The sequence below is a fragment of the Gigantopelta aegis genome, chromosome 4 (assembly GCF_016097555.1).
Source record: "Gigantopelta aegis isolate Gae_Host chromosome 4, Gae_host_genome, whole genome shotgun sequence".
NCBI classification, from domain to species: domain Eukaryota; kingdom Metazoa; phylum Mollusca; class Gastropoda; order Neomphalida; family Peltospiridae; genus Gigantopelta; species Gigantopelta aegis.
The window spans coordinates 80,057,192-80,071,893 of record NC_054702.1 but is presented as its reverse complement, the minus strand read 5'-3'; the positions used below and the strand labels follow the sequence as shown (position 1 = coordinate 80,071,893).

At 33.3% G+C, this 14,702-nt stretch overlaps 2 protein-coding genes across 4 annotated transcripts; one reads left to right on the top strand and one right to left on the bottom strand.

The window, feature by feature from the left end:
• Positions 1 to 6,426, bottom strand: LOC121371177 (distal membrane-arm assembly complex protein 2-like). The gene is made up of 6 exons (XM_041496878.1): positions 6,396 to 6,426; positions 5,721 to 5,795; positions 3,151 to 3,335; positions 2,441 to 2,661; positions 1,476 to 1,638; positions 1 to 334 (listed from the first exon to the last, which is right to left on the bottom strand). The coding sequence occupies exons 2-6, from the start codon at positions 5,745 to 5,747 to the stop codon at positions 118 to 120; spliced, it is 813 nt and encodes a 270-aa protein (XP_041352812.1). The 5' UTR covers positions 5,748 to 5,795; positions 6,396 to 6,426; the 3' UTR covers positions 1 to 117.
• LOC121371178 (ATP synthase subunit s, mitochondrial-like) lies at positions 5,952 to 14,161 on the top strand. 3 transcript variants are annotated; one of them, XM_041496882.1, is made up of 5 exons: positions 5,952 to 6,005; positions 9,434 to 9,534; positions 11,020 to 11,228; positions 12,594 to 12,756; positions 13,916 to 14,161. In XM_041496882.1, the coding sequence occupies exons 1-5, from the start codon at positions 5,991 to 5,993 to the stop codon at positions 14,040 to 14,042; spliced, it is 615 nt and encodes a 204-aa protein (XP_041352816.1). In that variant the 5' UTR covers positions 5,952 to 5,990; the 3' UTR covers positions 14,043 to 14,161. The 3 variants fall into 3 exon arrangements, with proteins under 3 accessions (XP_041352816.1, XP_041352815.1, XP_041352813.1); XM_041496881.1 differs by lacking the exon at positions 5,952 to 6,005 and adding an exon at positions 8,938 to 8,982; XM_041496879.1 differs by lacking the exon at positions 5,952 to 6,005 and adding an exon at positions 9,140 to 9,175.
• The last annotated feature ends 541 nt before the right edge of the window (positions 14,162 to 14,702 follow it).

Genomic DNA, 14,702 nt, shown 5'->3' with positions numbered 1-14,702 from the left:
TTAATTTTCAGTTTTTATTTCATTTTTAACTTAATTACACTCACATACATGTATGTACATCCACAAAAAAAACTGATAAAAACACGGTCAAGAGTCCCTGCTCATCTCTCACCAATATCATCTCTGGACCTGTGTTTCAGGCTGTGCTGTATGAGAATCTTGTGTGATAACACCAGACTGATTTATCTGACCATCGGTTTCCAATTCATTGTGTATTGTGTTATAATCAGGTCCAAATATTTTGCAGTTTGGTAGAAGCTCTTCCAACATAAGAATCACAAGTTGTGGATTTTCTACTTTGGGGAGATTTTTCATTTTCAAAGCTTGAAGATGCCTGAAAGTAAAATTAATTTGAATAATTAAAACTACTGTTGCAGTCAATTAACAGACTTGTGTGTATGTCCAACCCCTCCCCTCCATACACAAGCAATTTTTTTTTTAAATACATTTTCCGGGGAAGCATGTCTCAACCCACCTTATAAACTTCGCTCATCAGTCTAGACACACCCCTTGCTAAAATTCTTGCACACGCCCCTAATTACCTTTCAGCATCATTTGTTCTGTAGGTAATAATGGACACTTGTCTAACTGTGATGATAAATTTAACTTGCACTGAAATGATGTCATACAAATTGGATTGATCACCTTTGATGGACTTCGGTCCCACAAGTGAGGCAGGGTCTAGTTCTCTCGGTAGTGGAAAAATGTACTTGCTTTCCTTTGAAGACTATATGTCAAAATTACTAAATGTTTAACATTTAATAGCCACTTAATATTTAATCAATATGCTATAGGTAGTACTAAACCAAATAATTTCAGGCTGGGTCAAAGTTCGAGATGCACCAAACTTTTGATAGAGAAGTTAACACCACAAGTCCTGTGATTGGTTATAAATGTGTGTTGTGTTGTAAAAAAAATTTAGATTCATCTGGGCTAAAAATGGATGCAATTTTATTTCATCTAGTACCACTGTGTCAAGTAGCCTTGTGCTTGGAACATGTATGGGGTACCTGTAAAAAACAAGTACTCAAATTTGTGCGAAAATAGGGGTGTTGTAAAAACATCTGGTTTTACCGAAAATGAGTCATGAAAGGTACCATTTTCTGCAGTTAATACTTTGAGGTAGAGATTGTAGTACTGATATTTATGGGTCATAGTTTGGTTGATATATTGCATATAGTGTTTTTAAATACAAATGTTAACATGGTATAGTCATACCTTTAGTGATGTCATTAAACAAAACAAATCTTGTACATCAAAGGCCTGTATATGTACTGTCCTGTCTATGGAAAAGTACATATAAAACATCCCTTGCTGCTTTATAAATAGGAGTAGCCTATATCGTAACAACATGTTTTCTCTCTTATGAAATGTCGAAATAACCACATGTTAAGACACCAAACAGCAGAAATTTTAAATGTGCTGAGGTGTGATTAAAGATATAAGAGTGACTTCAGCTAACTTCAGTGACATACTTCAGGTGGTGCAGACAGGCTATGCCTCGTTCTGTTATCTGTGGGCAATCACTGATGTCGAGAAACTCCAGTGTATCTGCAAACTGGTGAAAACAGGCCAGGCACCAGTCATCCATGTTGACACAGTTGCTGACATTTAAGTATCGTAGGTTTTCTAAGTCAACTGAAAAAAAAAGAGAAACATTAGTTGAGCTAAACATTATTTAAGGATTTGACAGTTAACTCTGAATGATTAAAGGTGTTTTAAATTAATTTTTGTTGCCGTAAGTCTTAACTTGAGGTGTGTGCCCAGGACAGCCTGCTTGAACTTTAATTGGATATAAGCACAAAAATAAACTGAATGTATGTATGAAAAAAATTATTAAAATAATGGAATATATATTTCTTTTTAAGAATTAAAACATTAATTTACAAATTTAATTAATTTGTAAATGTTTTAACATGCATTAATATCTATAAAATTAAGGCATCCATGAGTGTCGCCATATAAATTCATGGTGGGCAGGACATTTATTTCTGTGGAATTCTTGTTATACATGTATATTGTAAAATTTATCTATTAAGTAAGTCACTGAAAGTTAAAACTGCTGTATAAAAGAAAAAATATGGTCTGTGCTTATAAAAGTTTGTCTACACTCAATTTTTTTCAGTTGTGTCATATATATGCACTTTGTATATTTTGCCAAGACATTAAAGTTGCAAGATATTATTAGAGACTTGAGTGTAGACTGAAAAATGTTAGTCTTGCAGGGCTAGCTCTGGCACTCGCCAATAACACTGGGCAAATTTAATTTCATGAAATAATTGATATTTTGGTGAAATATTTTTCTGACCTAGAGCTAGCCTTGATTAAGGCATAGTGCCAGAAGTGAGAATATGCTGTTATAAATAGTAATTTTTCATGAAATCATTGCATCTTAAACCATGCAAACCTTTTAATTTTAAAGAAACATTAACTAACTTACCAAAATTTTCAAACCCTGCAGACATCAGTTTTGTACCTGATGCATCCACTGCTTCCAGTTCCATACCATCAACTCTTCTGTTAGGAAGATTGTACCTCCCAGCTTTATTCAGACGAAACCAAGAATCATGGCCAACAAATTTTACAGCACCTTTCCTTTTAACAATGAAATGAGCTGTTGCCAAATCAGGACCAAGAATTTTGTGACGTTCTGGACGATATCTGTAAAATGCAATGCAGTAAACAGTTCCGTCACTTTTTGTATAAACGGTAATTGAAAGAAAATGCAACAAAACAGCAACACGGCAAAGCATCTTGTGAGGAAAAAGAAGAGGAAATGATAAATATCTTAAAGACACGGACTCTAGTTTCAGCCTGTGAAAATGGTCACTTAAGTTTAATTAATCTACAAACCTGCAACATAGCTGGCTAAAGTTAAAACAGAGGGAAGCTAACGTCTGTGATGTTTAAACAGGGACATGCTGTCTAAAATAACTAGAGCTCGTCTCAATAACTATTACTTCTCAGACAAACGTGCATTTTCAGAATTACGAAAAAAAAAGCATTTTGGGGCATTACAAAAACCTGGATACTTTAATTGTCAGGATGCATATAATTTCCATTAATGCTTGATACATATACCGTGGCAAAGGTTATATATATGTGACGCTCATCAAGTACCACTACATCTTCCACATAAAGTAATCATACTTTTGATCCTCTCTATCCAGTTGAAAGCTTGTTACTCTTAATTTCTGTCGAATTGCTGGCAAACTTAGATCCTGCTGTAGCCAACAAAGAAAATCACGAGGTACTCCTTCCTTTTTGTCGTATGAAGCAATTAAAGACTGTCTTGCTACCACTTTGAGCAAAACACTTCTGGGTTGCAAAAGTTTCTACAAATAAAATTTAAAATGATTAGCATTTAGAATTGTACATTTGTCAAAACAGGCTATGGACAAGAGAAGTACATGAAACAAACTGATATTCAAATATAGGCTACGACCAATGACAGGTCTCAGAAGTACATGAAATAAACTGATATTCAAATATAGGCTACGACCAATGACAGGTCTCTGAGAATTGAATATTTCCATTTATGGGTTACACAAAAACAAATTCAGGTAACCCATTTCGTTTTTATGTAACCCATCATGATCATGTAAATGATGTCATAAATTCAATACGCGAACTTATCCGCAAACTACACTTACCCTCTATACCCTGCATGGTACAGGGCTAGAGGGGACTGTGTGTAATACTTCGGCAATCGTCAATGACCAAATGGTAGCCAGCTACTGTGTCTAAAATACAAATTTATTCCTGAATCTGATGCCACACAGCTTTAGTTTGATTATTCTTGAGTCCAGTCATGATATTAAACTTACATGTTGTTAACCAGTACCAATATGTCACGTGGGCACACACTTTGCTCTAAGTCACCACATGAAAGTACAGCGCAGGTTCATTTCACATAGAGACGTCAGGTTTCTTCGTGTAATGTTGGTTCAAACATTTTCAGATATGGACCCATGTCAGACGTGCCCCCTGGTGGCCAAGGAGGATCTACAAATGTCCCCACACCCCCTTCTAATGGGACAGCTAATAAAAATATTGTGCAGCCTTGGTTAAAAACATGAAACTTGGCACATATATACCATGACCCATTATAAACATTTTGAGATTTGGATCTAAATTAGGAGTGCCTCCTGGTGGCCAGGCAGGATCTACAAAAATCCCCCACCCCTGTTTAGTGGGGCGGGTAACAAAAAATGATGTACTTTGGCAAAAAGCATGGAAGTTGGCACTGCTGACGTGGGTCCATATCTGAAAACACTTGTGATTAAAAAAATTGTATCGTTTTCAAAATATGGATTTTAAGTGAAATTACAGTAAGATATGTTATATTTATTGTGTACGAACCCAAAACAAGGGTGCAAAAAGTGACTGTTGTCAACAATACCACATTTACTTTGAGTACGTAATTTAAATTTAACTATAGTATGATACCATGGATAGAGCCTCTGCCAGAAAGCACACACAATGTGTCTAATGGGCACACGCCATGCAAAATGTCACAAGAAAAAGTACAGCGCAGGTTTGTTTTGCATAGGAGTGTCGGGGTTTCTTACTTGGTACTGGTTAAAAACATTAAGTTTAATGTCATGACTGGACTCTAAGAATAATCAAACTAAAGCTCTGTGGCATCAGATTTAGGAATTTTTATTTATTTTAGACACAGTAGCTTGCAACCATTTGGTTGTGGAGTTTTGCCAAAGCATTACATACTTTCCTCTAGCCTTACCCCATACATGTATATCAATATTAATAAGGGGAAGGGCTGGAAGTGACTTGAGTTAAGGAAGACTTGTAGTGCCACACACTGTCACCAGTCCATTGCAGTGTTTCTTTGGTTGAAAACCACATGCTCATTGGCGATAGTTATGTACAACATTTATCTGTAATACTACAAAAATACATTGAAATAATTGTGTACAAAAGACAGAACTCATTTTAATAGCTAATTTTTATTTTATTCAGTGGCAAAGTCTGAAATTAAAGAGACCGCCATTAGTTATTGAAAAACAGTGGTGTTGTCATCATAACAAGTGTCTATTTTTGAAGACATACCAAACCCCACACTGCTTCTTTTTCTTTTTTTTGCAGGAGCGAACTGATAATTCATTGGGGGCGAACTGGTAATATCTTGGGGGCGAACTGGCATATATATTTTGGGGGCAAATTAATATGGGGGTGAACTGACTGGGGCGAACTTGCTTGGGGAAGAAACGTACCATATACTTGAGGCAAATGAATGGTCCTTTCTGGCATTGAAAAAACATTTGGGGCTATTTTAATGATAATTTAGTGGAAATATATATCAGGTATTAATACTCAAAATCAGGCTTAAATTTTAAAACATTTCACAGTGCCAATTTGTTTAGGTCTTCTGTCAATTACTGCTATTTAAACAGGTATTTCCCCTTAATAAAAAAAAAGTTGTTGTTGTTGAAAATAGTTATTTAAAACATATTCCATCAGTACAGCAAAAAATCGTTAACATTCTTGTCATATTTAGAAAGTGTCAGCGGTTCATATTAAACATTTAGCAAAAGGTCATAGCTCAATATCAAATTATAATTTTCTTATTATTACCCTTTCTAAAAACAGCCAATACAACAATATAAAACTTTATTGTCACTAAATTCAATCAGTTTATACCGTCATAGAGTACTACTTGAACAACGTCATGAAAATAAAGCAAAATATCATTGACAAACCTGAACATTTTGCAAGAAGGCTGCCATCTTGGAATCGCATAGGTCTATATAAAATTGTTTTGGTGCCGTAGGACTCTATAAATATAGTCAATTAATTTTTTAATAATATCAATAAGCTAATTAACTATTGATAAGAATCGTCGCTAACAAAAGATGCCTGTTTATACATTTATTGACATAAACATTGATTAATGTTGTAAGCAAATTGATTGAACTTTCTATTTTGTTACGCTGTGGGTTGTGTTTGATAATTACCTGTGTATTTGTCAAATGGGCCTTTTCAATGTATGTTATTTGTTGTGGTTTAGTATTTATAACATGTCAAGATATGTAGTTGAAATAACTGTATGATCCATCTGATTATTACACACCAATTAGGGTGAAGGTCATCCATGTCTAAATTGTACATAAATTAATGTAACTGGTGTAATTTGTTTTGCAAGTCACCAACTTGACCAACTCACCAAGTGACATAGTTCATCAAGATAAACGTCTCCGGCACGATATTTATTATTGTGATGTTTATTGCTGTGCAGTAACGTTTATCCATTGGATCGAATTTTCCATTTGCAATCACGATTTAATAAAATCAGGCATATGTGCTTTATTTAAGAGCCTCAACACGTACAACAACATATTTTAATAAATTTTAGACAAAAATATTAAGTACAATACCTTTGGTAACCTTTCCAGGATTAGATGTTTGAAGATGACACATTTAAACATTTGAAAGCTATTTTTATCCTGGCACATCGAAAATGCGGAATGAAAAATTTGCGGAACGAGAATTATTCGTATCAAGCATTTTACGTACACCCAGTAAAAAGAAATATTGCGGAACTGAATGGAATTGATTATTAAATTTATTTATTTTGTTATTTTTGTTTCTACATATGTGCTTTGTGTGGGTTGCATTATATGCATTGTTAATAATATTATCACATTAAAGTTTTGGGGTGTATTATTCTTTTTTATTATTATTAAAAAAAATAATGATTGTTAGTACAGGTCATTACTTATTTTAAGGCCTTCATTTATTTACTTTTTCCAAAATTATTATTTCCTTTAGTAATTGTTTTTAAATATTATTATTACAGGCCATTGCTTACATGTGTTTCAAAGGTTTTTCTCCTATTTTTTCTCTTCTTTTTGGTTTTAATTTCATTTCTTTTTTTTAGCTATAATTACTGGTCATTAGTTATTTTAGGGGTTTTATTCAGTTAAAAAAACAACAAACAAACAAAATTATATATATTTATATATATATATATATATATATATATATATATATATATATATAAATCTAGACACACAAAGAATGGGGAAACAGACAATTTGAAAGTTAAAACTGGCAGTTGAAAACAATTTATACATGTAAATCTAACATGTTATAATGATTGTCAGCTCCATGTAATTTATTCCTTGAAACATATTCATGTAACTACTTTCAAAACTTGTACTATAAGTTGTATGTAGTTACATTACAAATCTCCACAGCAATGTACTTAAATAAAGTACTGAAAAAGTATGTTCAACTACATAATTATCAAGCATTAAGTCTCAAATGTTAACCATAACATTTAGAAATTAACATAAATGCATGAACATGTTAACAGTAAACTTACCTGAAGTAATCCTGGTACCAACAAAAGAACAGGAATGATACACATCCATCCCACTACTTGCATGTTATTGTCAAGTGCACACCAGTGTGCAGACAGGTACAAGGCAGTCATTACAAGCAGCAGTTGTCATTAATTACTAAACATATTCATATGGTTGCAAGGCACATTTAATGTTCAAACGGTTAAGTAGAAATCAGAGTACACATCGGTTTAGCCAATGTGCAGACAGGTACAAGGCAGTCACCACAAGCAGCAGTTGTCATCAAGTCACAGTTATGCATTAATTACTAAACATGTTCTAACAAACAAATGCGTGATATCTTGCCACCCCGTTTCATCCCTCTATGTCTGTCTCCCCCACCCCCTTCTGTTTTGTGTGTATATAAGTGTGTGTGTGTGTGTGTGTGTAACGGAAACATTTATAAATGAAAAAAAAAACATTTTATTTAGTTAATAATAAAATTAATTAATTAATTTATTTATTATCATTATTATTCAATCAATAATTTATTTATTATGTTATTTATTTATTATTATTACTAACATTATTCAGTAATTTATTATTATATTATTATTTATTAAGTATTAATTAATTAATTTTGTATTATATTATTTAATTGTTATTATTAATTTATTATCAATTAATTGATTTAAAAAAAATATTATTCATTAATTAAGTTTATTTATGTATTATTATTAAACGTGATATTCCATTAAATATCGTGGAATAAACTCGTGAACCCGATACGAATAATAATAAAAATAATCCGATTCCGCCAACAGTTTTCAATCACATTTTAAATATGCTCGCAATGGCCGGCGGGAATATTCGAGATTTTGTTCGTAACTGAAAATTGGATTAATGCAGGATTACTGTTTGGACAAACTGTCTATTTATGCGTAAAACGTGACTCGGGCAGTTTTCTTTATACAGTAAGTGTTTATATTTATTGGTACATCTCATATTTCGCCACGAAATAATTAATTCCATGGTTGTATCGATTCCGCCTGAAATCTGAGCGGAAACTGCACGCTTGTTTTTGCTGTTCAAGTTGTAAACATCGGGTCCAATAAATGTCAACATGTTAAAAAACGGACCGTAGATGTTTACCTTGGTGAACTACAAGTGACAGTGTCTATTTTCCCTCCTTTTTTGTTCTAGCTCATTGTTAGGTGATAAATAGGCCTAACTATAAATTAATAACTTGTTAATGTAAAAATTGTAATGTGCTGCAATAATACAATAGCTGTGAATGTTCTAAGAATTGTATAAAAATACAAAAGATAAAGCATCTATAATTCTTTTCCATTAAACTTTGAAGTATCATGGTATCTGTAAAGTGAGTTTTGCCAGCTCAGACGCAATGACAATCATGTGACTTCAACAATTAAGTTTTACACTGTGTTTTAATCATATATTATTTTTAAACTTGTATATTTGTTATATACGGTATTTATTACCATTGCCTGACACCCAATGGCCAATTTGTTTTTCGTGCTGGGGTGTCATTAAACATCCATCCATCCATCCATCAATAATTAAGCTTAGATAGCAGTACAGTTGAGAACATAAAAAAAATTGTTTTTAAAATAAAGTTTTCTATCAAATGGCAGTCTTTGTAAATCATAGAAAAAAGGTATTAAGAAATGGGCCATGTTTATGAGTGGGTCAAGTTCAATCTTGCTTTCCGTGCTCATTTTAACTTTATTTTTACGAATATTTCTGTGAATGTGACAGACATTTGTTACTTTCACCATGAAAAAGATAATGACATCAGAAATCTTCAAATGTACATACTCTTGCGCACAATGACACAAGAACCAAAACAGGTCATCGAATGATGCATAATGACTGAAACATTTAACCAGTCACCTTCTGTAGACTTTTTAATAAAATAAAAAAATATTCTGTTTTTAAATAAAATTATTTTATTGAAATGGGCATGAACCATAGTTCAGTATATAATCTTTACATTTAAAAACAGAAAATAATAAATATTTTTAGTATTGAGCTGCATTTATGCAACTTTAACATATCTCCTTTAATGAAATAAAGGATATTAATTAGGTTTGTGTTTGTATTTTCAGATATATAACTATTGTCTTGGGACTAAAGGAAATTTGATTTCTCATAATGTCAAAATTACAAAGAGATTTCTGTGGGGTTACCTGAATTCAGTATTTAACAGGTAAGTTTTTGGTGGTGGTTTCTTTTGTTTGAGGTTTCTTGGGGTTCTTTTTTATTTTAGTTTGAGGTGCCTTCTGTAAGAAGCACCAAATTCATAATAGTTTACTGAGTGGATACCCAAACTTGTTTTTCCAAAGAACAGATAATAATTTACGGGTACATAATAAAAACATAACAGATTATGGTTTGAAATTTGACACTGGATTTCTTGCACTTTGACAGTTTTAAACAGCAATTCTCTTTCTATCATTTACTGTATATAAAATTAAAATATATATACTACTACTAGTATTCATTATTGTTCAAGATTTTAGGGTACATAATTTTACGATTATGATGTAATTGTTTTGGATATTTAAGAAATTCTGGATTTTAGTATAACCTGAAAACTTGTTGTTATGGTTTGCTGATGAATAGCTCAAATTAACCAGCTTCTTTGTCCAGTTGTACCTTCTTTTTTTTCTTGCCCACTGGACTGAATTAGCCAGCTTTTGAACAGTGCTAGAAAAATCTTTCTAGCAACCCAGTGCTAGATAAATCTGTCTAGCACCCCAGTGTTGAACAATTTTTACATACATAACTCATGCTTTACGAGGATTGACGTCATTACTCGTGATTTTCAGAATTCTGTTTGCCATTTCACATTGTATCAATGTTTTAAAAATATTTAAACAAATTAATATTTTCAACTTTATATTTATTGGTAAGTTGTTACATTTTTATGTCGTTGCATAAGGTGGACTATATTTTTCTGCATATGATTAAATGTAGGATTGTACGTGAAATGTTTACAAATCATTCTACAATAAACAAATCCTAGCTTACGAAATTAATGTATTGTCACTGTATTTAAATGGGCAAGAAAAGAATCAGTCACCGTTGTGAGGTATCGATATGGCAATTCCAACCCTCGGGACAAAATGTTTTTGTTAGGTCTCAGTAAACCTCAGCCCTCACAAAAAAACATTTTGTCCCTCAAGTTGGAATTGCCGTATCTATACCTCACAATGGTGATAGATGCTATTAATCTCTAATGCAGGGCTATCTCTTGGTAATAGAACATTTTGTCAAATCATCTGTTTAAACTTCAAAAATTGCAAAAACCCAGGTAATTTCTAATAAAATAACAATTACCACAAGAAATTTATTCACCAAATTAAAATAAATTTTTAAAATTTCGTATTTGGCGATCTTGGTGAGTGTTAGAGCTAGCCTTGCTAATGTATGGTTAGCCGATTTAAAGTCTAAGGGAAGAGGCTCAGGGGTGTCAATAATTTGTTCAGTGTTGTTGGAAAAGATACAAGAAGTTTGGGTGGGGGCTGTACAATCTCTAGTTTTCGGCACATGCCAGATTTATATCTTTAAAAAACAATTCCTAAAGGCAACTCGGCTTTCATTACACACTTACATTTTACTTAATTTATTAATTCTGATACTGTTGGCCATACATTTTTACATTGCTTCATTGTATTTTTGAAATGTTTAGAGTTGACGAAGATCGTCTGAAACAAGTTGGTCCTGACCGAGCATGTGCCGAGTGGCTGCTTCGTTGTGGGGCCAGCATCAAGTGGAAAGGACTGAATCACTTTGAGAAAGATTATAACTCTTTACCAGGCAGCAACTTTGACAAGTACAAAATAGAAGAGATTGATGCATCAAAGTCGGCAGTCATGGGGATCGGATTTCCACATCTCAGTATAATTGTTTATCGCTTTATAACCGTTTCCTTAAGCCGCTTTTTCATTATGCAATTTGTCGCACCAACTTGTCATTTACAATTTGTCGTAGCAACTCTAATCATATGTGTTTAAGACTAATGTCGTTCCGATTTAGGTGTTCTTACAGTACGATTCAATCACATGCGAGAACGCTCCTTTAACAGATCTGGAGGGTGGGTCTAAGTTGACGAGTTTCACCATTTACAGTTTAGTAATTAAAAAAAATCCAAGCAAGTAAAATGGAATTTAAGTTGCATGATACTTTTGAGAGAAGCAAATCTAAATTGCATCTATTTAAACATTATATTGCTACAAAGTTATGCTTTGTTGCATTGAATGTCAGATCATTTTAAAACATTTACAAAATGTTCATTATGTTTGAAAGTAGAATGCTGTTTGAGATAAGTAGGTGGTAGAGAACATTTTGTTAAGTATCTCATCGTGATTCGCATACAAAATTTTAGAAGTCACTACACACTTTTTGATCATTAAATAGTTGTTGCTAATCAGTTTTCAATTGACTAGAAGTGTTGCTAATGTGTATGATTGTAAACATGAAACCCCTGCGCGTGCTGTAACCTCACCGTGGTGCAGGGGTGTAACATTCTCTTTGAGAATGGCCAATACAATACAAATTGAAATTTTGAGTAAAAGTCTGTATCTTTCTGTGATATTGGTCTTTTGGCACAGTTCTTTACACTGTTTTTAGTTAAATCTTGAATTTTTATATTAATGTTGATCATCATCTTATTTTTTGCATTACCATAGTTTGACACATTGTATTTTTCGTGCTGGGGTGTCGTTAAACATTCATTCATTCATGTAAACATGAAAAGTAGGTGTCGGTGGCAGCTGCTGTAGCCACTGAAAATCACTGTCGCCTAGTAACGAACTGAAAATCACTGTTTGTCGCCTAGTAACAAACTGAAAATCACTGTTTGTCGCCTAGTAACGAACAAAAAATCACTGTTTGTCACTTACTAAAAATCACTGTTTGTCGCCTAGTAACGAACTGAAAATCACTGTTTGTCACTTAGTAATGAACTGAAAATCACTGTTTGTCGCCTAGTAACGAACTGAAAATCACTGTCGCCTAGTAACAAACAGAAAATCGCTGTTTGTCGCCTAGTAATGAACACTCAGCTTGAACAGAAGTGGGGTTTTTTTTTTTAAAACCATTCCATTTAGAAATAATGATCAGGCCCATGGATAAGAGTTGATCATGATCCAGACTGTGTATAAACCTGCAATTACAAATGTAAATATATAAAATATCTTCAAATTTACTGTGATTTTTAATGCAATAATAATTATGATAATGTGTTTTTATCTTATTTTGTAGATGGACTAAAACATGTAAGAAAAATCATCTTGCATGACTGTAACTATTTATATGATGATGCCTTGTCTTATCTGCCGCTGGTGAAGGAAACGCTAAACAGTTTGCAAATCAGTAGCTGTGGTGACATCAGTGATGAAGGGCTTGCTCATGTTTGCCAGCTTAGGTTAGTGTACTTTTGCCAGTCTAATCCAATCTGTTAACCTGTGCTAAACAGAACATTCAACCACAGTCTTCAGGTACACACATTATTGGAATGTTGGAAATGACTTGCAGAGCTATTTAATTGGAAGAGATATAGTGAAACCTCTGTAAACCAGAATTTTATCAAAACCTGACGGTCCGTCTTTAAAAATCGGTACAGAATATAACCTCTATACTGGAAAATCAACCTTTTTACTATATTCAGTTTAGAAAGGTTTCACTGTAGTAATTTAGTATGATTGTTAATTATTAGAAACAAAAATGTTTGGTTATTTTTGTGTAATCCAAGTACAGTTGATAAGACGGTAAAAACCAATTATAACAAATTATTGTTGAGGAAATTTCAATTGATTTACAACACTACTGGCACTTTCTTCACAGACACGGTGACACCTCTGCATTTACATTATTTCTCAATACTAGTTTCTGAACATAATGATGTTTGTTGCCTTGTCTTAATTTAGGAAGGGCCTAAGAGCCCTCTATTTTTGGTCAAGTATTTTATTTTGCATTTGTATATGGTGAGGAGTCTTGTTTATCAACACAATTAGATTCACATTTCTTTGCATAAAAACTCCAGAAAATTATTTTGACTTTCAAAGGTAAGTACAATCATTAAGTCGGCCCAAGTGCAAAGTACACTCAGGGGGAAAAAAAATGAGGCAGTTATAAAATCCAGTTCCAGATAAATCCTGACAGAATTATCCACGTTTATTTGGAACTGGATTTGATCTGATTTTGCTGATTTTTTTCGAGTGTGCTTCACTCTTGGGCTAACAACGATTTTACCCATAGTACTTAGTTTTACTTGCTGGGTTAGACTGATATTATCCACACTATTGTCATTGGATGAGACTTTGAGATTGTACGTTACAATAATTTTATGGGACACCCTATTAAAAAATACTACATTTTTTTTATATATAAGTGGACTCTGTCGAAACTGACATCTGCATAATTTGGCTATCTAATCCAGTACAATCTCAGTCTCAGCTAACATCACTCTAACCCAGCATTTTGCATATCTCATCAGTCCCTCTTCAATCCCGTTTAGATGGAGACTGTACGTTTGTTCGACTGAAGGTCCATTTAGTGATTGAATTCTCTGTTATTTTTTCCAGTAATCTGAAGGTTCTTCTGATGTACGATTTACCAGAAGTAAGGAATAAATCCACAGTTTTGAAAAAACTTCAGGGAAGTCTTCCAAAATGTAACATTGACTACTTTGATGCCACGAGAGAGAAGTAAAAAGACACTTTTCAAAAGTGTTTTGTGAATGTGAATGAGTGAAACTTTGATGATTTTTTAAAATATGCATACATTGTGTATGTGTATATAAACTGCAATAAATTCAGCTATATAATTTGCTCTTGATTTGGTGTTAGTTATTCAATATAGTATTCTTAATACAGATGTGTATGCAATGGGGGGTGGGGGGTTGGAGTTGAAAGCTTCTGCTCCAAAAAAAAAAAAATTCAGGGGAACGTGACTCGACTCCCCCTAAAAACTTTGCTTGCGGTTTAGACTCCTCTAAACCATTTCCTGCACACACGTTTGTAATACAAAGGTGAAACATATTGTATAAATTACAATGTTAGAAGATGGATGTGGGAATTAATTAATTAGTTTATGAACAGCCAGCACAAAAATACACATCAGCTATTGGATGTCAAACTAAGGTAAGTATACATGTACATGTATGTCTATGGGAAAGGGAAACCTAACAACCTGCTGAATATAGTACAGCTGCCTCGGCTAATTTTTTCATTGATTCCTGCACTTTTGAGTACAAGTGGCAAACTTGGCAAACATGTCCTTTGTTCTATTCTGAACAATTCTGGATATGGATCCAGGTCAGCAGCCACCTCTGAAGACCGTGGCAGCCATTTTTCAAAATGGCCACCAATC